General features: G+C 46.7%; 1 protein-coding gene across 3 annotated transcripts in view; it reads left to right on the top strand.

Annotated features, from left to right (window-relative positions):
• The first annotated feature begins 3,204 nt into the window (after positions 1-3,204).
• Positions 3,205-7,525, top strand: part of Atad3a (ATPase family AAA domain containing 3A) — a 20,255-nt gene continuing 15,934 nt past the window's right edge. For 2 of the 3 annotated variants that reach the window (XM_029539506.1, XM_029539504.1), the window contains exons 1-2: positions 3,236-3,501; positions 7,081-7,157. In XM_029539506.1, the coding sequence (XP_029395366.1) occupies positions 3,300-3,501; positions 7,081-7,157 (279 nt within the window). In that variant the 5' untranslated portion in view covers positions 3,236-3,299. Of the gene's footprint in view, positions 3,502-7,080; positions 7,158-7,525 lie in introns of all 3 variants that reach the window. The other variant, XM_021199730.1, reaches the window with a different exon arrangement.

Below are 7,525 nucleotides of genomic sequence, written 5' to 3'. Positions count from 1 at the left end.
ATAACCATCCGTAACAAGATCTGATGCCCTCTTCTGGAGTGTCTGAAGACAGCTACAGTGTACTTACATATAATAAATAAATAAATCTTTAAAAAAAGAAAAAAAGAAAAAAAGCCAATCAATGTCATAACTTCCCTAGGAGGGCAGTGTGGTGAGACAACAGATCAGACAAACCCCAAGCAGTCCAGCTTTCAGATGGGAACAGGATCCAGGTGAGACAAGGTGTTGTGGGAGGTGTGAAGTCTCTGGGCAGGAACAGGACAAGAATAATCACCAACTGTTCCTATCATAAATGCCAGTTAGCTCATTGCAATTAAATATGGTCTTGCAACCAAAGAAGGAGCCATCAGGTGTAGAGAGAATCTCCTGTATACTGTGTGGAAGCATTACCTGTCAATAAAAACCTGAGAGCCTTTTAGCTAAGGCAGAAAATAGAAGGTGCTGGGAGGTCAGGGAGGGAGAGAGGAACTCCGGGATGGAGTCAGGTGCAGGAAAAGATTCTCCCTGAACTCTGAGCATACAAACACATCAAACTGAGGAGAGGTAACTAGCCATGTGGCGCACACAGAATACAATAATGTTATAAACTAGTCGGGGAATGAGCCAAAGTTTATGTCATAAATCCTTAAGCCTCAGAGACATTCTACATTCTATCAGACTGTAAGGTATAGAGTTAGCTGCTCAGAGGGAGAGGCTATACCTCTGCCCTCTTAATGGTAATCAATCAATCAATCAATCAATCAAACCCCCTGCTATCTGACACAGTGTCTTACTAACTGACCCAGACTTGTCTCACTTTCTCTTCTCCTTCTCTTTCTTTTCTTCTTTTTTTTTTTTAATGCGAAGTCTTGCTATATTGTTCAAGCTAACCTAACTCCTGGGCTCAAGTGATCTTCCCACCTGCTTCAGCCTAATACTTAAAAAATATGTTTAATTTTAATAGTGTTCATGTCCTGTACATGTACCTGTGAGTTAAGAAGTTTCAGAAAGGAGTTCTAGACAGCAGGGAGAAGCTTGATGTTGTTGCTGGAAATAAAACTCAAGTCCCCTAGAAGAGCAGTGCATACTCTTCTTAGCCACGAAGCCGTTCTCTAGCCCCACGCTTTTTTTTAAAAAAATTGAAAAATAGTCAAGATTCAGAATTTTATAAAGGTTATATACTTACCAAATGCAGCAAAAGACTGAAAGGTGTGTGGCTTTAAAAGCTCTGATCCTCCTTCCTTACCCATCTAAGCTCAAAGGCGACTGCTATGAGAGATGTGATTTGTCCATTTAAAAAAAACAAAACAAAACAAAACAAAAACCTTAGGGCCACTGAGTGATGTCTGGCTATTGCTGGGAAACTCATTTGGTACTGTTGGGGAACAGGGATCACAGGTAGAATAATCTTAGGATTTAAATTTAAGATAAATGGTGGTGGTGTACACCTTTAATCCAGGCACTTGGGATGCAGCAGATTTCTGAGTTCCAGGATGGTCTGATCTGCAGCCTAAGTTCCAGGAGAGCTAGAGCTCAAAGAAACCTTGTATCAAGAAAACACGGGATGTTTGGAGGGTATAAATAGGACTGGACAGTGACAGAAGCAGAGTTAGACTTGCTTATTGAGCTAGCTGTACACCTTTGCTGATCTTTGTTGCAAAGAGAGAGGCCTGGTTGAGAACTTCTCTTGGCATTCCTCTTGGTCCCTCCTACAGAGGCTGTGGCCTGGCTGTCTCTGCTAGGTTGTGTCACCACTGCTGATTCATGTTTGTTATCCAGACTCTACAGAACTGGACTGTTGGTGTGTCTGTGAAGTGTTTGCGAATGGATGGAGCTGCTGTTGTTAACCTGTGAAATGAGCTGTCCATTTTCAGACAACACAGACAGGAGTTGTTCCAAAGAACCATTTCTAAATAGGTCTACTTCCCCGTACCCTTTTTTCCACTACCTCTGGTGGGTGGTAGGCTATAAGGGAGGTTACAGCATTTAAGAGCCATCATTAAAAGTACGATTTTTAAAAATTAAAGTTTTATAAAAAATAAATACTACTAATAATAAACCTCAAACTTCCTCTTCTGTCATTTAAAATTGCCTTTTGTCCAGTTTTAAAAACCAGTCCAAACAATTCTGTGAACTCAACCAGTTTTATGAAAGATGCCTGGACCCAAGACACTGACTTTGAGGAATGTGGGTTCTCTAGTGACAACCGCCACTGTCCATGCTACTACCTTCCTCTTGCCTAAAGGTTAGGCCAACCAGCCTCTAGGTCCAGAGCAGGCACCCGTCTCAGCAGGCTCCCAAGGAGTGCTCACTGGCTAAGGACCACAAGCCTGGAGTACTCTAAGTAGCTGCTCAGTGTAGCGTACCCTCTGCAGGCCCTGGGAGTCTGCTTGGCTTTCTGGCTTGTACTGCAAAGCAGCAGCTTGCCAATAGCCGCCGTGGGTTGCCAAAACACCAAAGAGAAAGGGGGCTCAAGATAATGCCTGAGCAACCGTAGCAGAATGGTGCAGGTCTGTTTGTCAAATGCGTCTAAGTCTCTGACCTAAGTATCTCCCTTATTCTTATTCACGCTTGGCTGTACGAGCCGCTGGCCTGGAGACGCTCAAAGCAGCCACAGATATGCAAGAATCCGGCTCCAAGAAAGCGTGGAGTCACAGCAGGGGCGGACGGCCGGTCTAGGGGCGCCGGGACCGCTGGGCCACCCCTTCTCTCAGCCTCCCGGCTGGCGGCCTCACCCGGGTTACTCCGCCCTTGGTTGCAGTGACCTGAGTCCGGAAGAGATTAGCTCCGGGAGCCCCACTCCACCTTCAGGTGTTCCCTTCCTCTTCTGTTCTCTGGGTGGGATTCACAGCAGAAGAGTTCCGACCCTCCGTGGTGTGAGTCCAGTGTCTCTGATCTTCCGTGGGCTCTGTGGCTGGGGCATCTCCATGAATGCCTATAGCGACATATACAGAACGACCCCAGCCCCATTGCAATAGCACCACTGCAATAGCACCATTGCTAAAAGAAGAGTTTTCTAGGATGAAGACACACCCACCGCGAAAACTTTGCTCCTATTTGCCTGGTCCAGGAGCTCTGTCCAGTTCCGCCTCCTTAGAAAGCTGGGCAAATCGTGCCTCCGACGCCAATGGCGTCCCTATTTCAGCGGCCAATCCAGTGCCTGAGAGCGCCTTGACCCTCCTACGTTTCCGTCGTCCAGAAGGAAGGGGTGTGTGTCGCGCCTGCGCGGTTAGTCGCACCCTCGGCGCGCGGTGACTGCAAGTAGCCCCGCGAGTCACGCTCGAGTACGATCCACCGAGGGCGTGCGGATCTTGCAGACCATGTCGTGGCTCTTCGGCATCAAGGGCCCCAAGGGCGAAGGCACAGGGCCTCCGCTGCCCTTGCCGCCCGCTCAACCTGGGGCGGAGGGTGGCGGCGACCGTGGTGCGGGAGACCGGCCATCGCCCAAGGACAAATGGAGCAACTTCGACCCGACGGGCCTGGAACGTGCGGCCAAAGCGGCGCGCGAGTTGGAGCACTCGCGTGAGTGCGCGGGTTGGGCTTCGCGGGCCGAGGCCCTGGGAAATGGGAGGTTTCTCTCGGAGGCACTAGCTGCCTTTGCGACGTTGGTCCTCTTGACGTCTTAGCGGCACAGTGGTCGTCTGCAGCCGTACCTTTCAGGTGACCTGAATGGCCGCTATGGGACATTTGGTCATAGCGGTCCTGCATTTGGGGAGACCCAGATCCTGCCACCCTCTTGCACTTGCAGCTGTCAACACGTAGGTCGTAGGAGAGACCCTGTGCCAATGTTGGCCTTGCCTACTGCTGGGCTTTCTTGCTGCCTCCACGTGGTGCAGGCCAAAAGTCATAGTCAGATCAGGCGATCCTGTGTTGTGATAGTTAATAGTAATCTCTGACTTAATAAGGGGAGCATTTTCTAAAGGCGTTTGGTCTTAGCAAGAAGATAGTAGATTTCGTGTTTATTATTGGATAATAGCATTCCACTGTGGAACGTGAGGTGAGGGTGTCTGTAAAGGTTGATCCTCTCCGAGACAGATATTAGCATTGACTGGAAGGATCCCAAAGGCCAGGACTTTCCCAATAAATGTCATTTTTGTTTTGATGTTGACAGTTTGTGCCAAAATATAATGTAAGGTGGATTTTTGTTTATTTTGTTTTGTTTTTTGTTTTTTTTTATAAAGACTGTGCAGTCCTGGCTGAGACTCACGTAGACCAGGCTGTCAGAGAAATCACAGAGCTCCACCTGCCACCACCTCCTGAGGCATGTGTCACTCACTATGCCTAGCTAGTTGAAATATTTTTAAGAGCCTGAAAATAGGGGGCTGCAGAGATGGCTGAAAGGCTAAGAGCACTTGTTGCTATTGTAGTGGACCTGTGTTCAATTCTGTGCACCTATATGGCAGCTCAAAACCTTCTGTAACCTCAGTTCCAGGGCATCTAAGGACCTCTGGCTTTGAGGGTACCAAACATGTACATACATATATGCAGGCAAAAACTCAAATACATAAAATTTTTTTAAAAAGCCTGAAATGTCAGCGGTGTTGAATGGATACTTATTAAAGGATGTTGCCATTCTCGATTTTGTGTTTATACATGGGTTCTGTTTTTCAAAAAAATCCTATAGGGAAGCTCTAATTTAAATAGGTATAATATGCAGACCCTCTGAGAGAGAGTCTGGCACTTGGTGAGTCAATTCTCTGCTCTTATAGGGAAAAAAAAAAGTCTTGAGCCCCAAGTGGTAGCTCACGCCTTTAATTCCCATACTTGGGAGGCAGAGGCAGACAGATCTCTGAGTTTAAAGCTGGACTGCCCTGTACAGTAAGTTCCAGGCTAATCAGGGTACACTGTGAGATCCTGTCAACTCTTGGCAGTGGTCTCCTGAACCCCACAGACTCAAATCTCCATATAGACATTCAAAGCCCTTCAGATTTAGGACCAGGGTCGCCTGTCTCTTGAGGTCCAGCAGAGTTAATAGTTTTGTAAATGATCTATTGTGTTTGCTAGATAATCTTGGTGATTGGGTTGAAATGAGAAAAAGTGGCTTGGTTTTCAAGGCATTTCCAGTGTTAGAAGACTTGTCAGATGATCCCATGTCCTGTTACACTGTTATGTAGGGGACAACTCTTGGCAACTCCTGGGTTGGGGAGATCACTCTCTAGACACACCTAGAATTTCAGAATTGAATCTTGGCTATTAGTCCCACGAACACAGGCTGTTCTACAGACTATGGAGAACAGCAGTTCCAACCCTCAGCTACATCCTGACTACTCTTGCGGGTAAACTGCTTTTCGGGTACCTGTCCTGGCAGTCCTGGAGCGCTTGCCCAGAGCATTCGCTGTCTAGGTTCAGTGCCCTGGCCTTTACTCTGCTTTAACAGAGCTCTCTTTTCTCGGCCAGCAACACGTTCCATGGGTTCTGCATGCCCCCATGGGCAGTCTAGGTCTGTGCCCTTTTCCTGGAGGGCAGTCTCAGGCGGGCACTAAACCTGTGCTGAAGTTTACCTATTCTGACTCACTTCACGAGAAAATGGACTCAGAGAAGTTAGCTCAGCTTGCCAAAGCCACGTGAAGAATAAACAGGAGCTGGGGGTTGGCCCCAGTTTTGTTGGACTGTGCCACCTCCATTCCTGCCTACTATACTAAGATGAGGCCCCAAAGAGTGCTTCTGTCCCCAGCCCTTTCCTGTCAGAGAGAGACAGTGTATCAGAGGACATTGTCATAATCTGCCCAACACTTGGCTTTACAGCTGACTCTCTGAATTGGTGTAGGGCTGTGTCTTGCTGCTGTCTCTCTCCTCAGGTGTGAGTTCTTTTGTCTTCTGTCCTGGTCACTGAAGACCAGAGAGTCTAGGAGAAGATTGTCTTGGAAGGTCCTTACCAAGCTCTGACACTGTTGCTCATTGGTAGTTCATGCCAAACTGCATGCTCTGTCTAAATTGATCCCAAATGTCAGGACATCAGCCGTGGTCATCTAAACCTGTAGAATGTTCATGCCATGTTGCCTCCTGTCTTAGGCCATTTTCCCTCCTGATATGCATATCACTAACAGTTGTAAAGCTCTGGCTAAAGACATGATTGTGACATTTGAAAGTAACCCGAAGAAATTGCAGCTGACTTTGAAGATTTCAAAAATATAAGAAAGTCATGGGGATATAAAGTAAGGGTTAGAATAGCAAGCAGGGACATTATTGTATTAAGTATGGGTTTCTTTGGTGGTCTTCACTCCCATGTTTTTCTGTGGTAGAAAATTTTTACAGTAAGGTATTAGTAATGGAAAACTATCATGGAAATTTAGAGACCTGTTTCTTAGGCCTCTTTAGAATATACTAGAAGTAAAGTTTTTCCCACTAAGTATTGACAAACACCAGTGCCCCCAGACACACAAAACATGTAGAAGACATTAATAACCTAGGTGCGTTGTCTGATATCGGATCCTTACTCATTCTTTTTTGCCTGTGTATTTTTTACAACATTAATGGTTACAGATATAGACAACAGCTAGAGCTCTGCTTCACTGATTGAAAAATGCCTGACATGTTATAGTTCCACAACCTGATCCTGGGTGAGTGGGTGGTGGTCTTTCTGATGGAGCTCTTGGCAATGTGATGAGCCCCTGGGGGTGGGACCTTGAGATCTTACTAAACTCTTACATGTGCCCCTCCCCCAGAGCTTCGTGGCTACTGGGCTATCTCAAACTCACTATGCAGCTGATGATGACTCTGGGCTCCTGATCGGTTGGCTTCTAACTCCCGAATACTAGGATCACAGGCATGCACACAACTCTTGATTGTGTGTGGTGCTAGGCATCCAGCCTAGGGCTTGTTGCATGCTGGGCAAGCTCTGTAACAACTAAGCTGCATTCCCAGACTCAACAGGCTTTCTGTTGGAGATGGGGCAGCAACTTTGAAAGGAATGGTTATTGTGACTCTAGACAGGGGTGAGGCTGGCTGAGAAGGCACACGAATGATCCAAGAGTGAGTGTTGTGGTTTCTCAGAAAGCCCCTTGGCGTGAGTGAGAGTCAGAGAGTTCCATTTTTAGCCACACAGATATGTTCATTGGCAGCATACTAATACCCTCTCTCCTGTTCCCCTCTGCTCTACAGGCCATGCCAAGGAGGCTCTGAGTCTTGCACAGATGCAGGAACAGACACTGCAGCTGGAACAACAGTCCAAGCTCAAGGTGAACTGTGTGCTAGTGCCATGAGGGTGTGAGAGGACCAGTCACAGATGACAGACTATGGATGTGTTCTCCATTCTATGAACGAATTGGGGGACATAAGGGCTGGAAGCTGAGCATATATGGCTATGACCCTGTAGTAGAGGTACCTGATAGGGAAGTTGTAGGTGAGGAATGTCTGGACTTAGAGGCAAGGGATCTTCCTTGGGGATTGTTTTGTTTTGTTTTATTTTGAGATGGGATCTTTCTTTCTTTCTTTCTTTCTTTCTTTCTTTTTTTTTTTTAAGATTTATTTATTTATTATATGTAAGTACACTGTAGCTGTCTTCAGACACTCCAGAAGAGGGCGTCAGATCTTGTTACGGATGGTT

The sequence above is a fragment of the Mus pahari genome, chromosome 6 (assembly GCF_900095145.1).
Source record: "Mus pahari chromosome 6, PAHARI_EIJ_v1.1, whole genome shotgun sequence".
Taxonomy (NCBI): Eukaryota; Metazoa; Chordata; class Mammalia; order Rodentia; family Muridae; genus Mus; species Mus pahari.
This window is presented reverse-complemented; position numbering and strand designations above follow the sequence as displayed.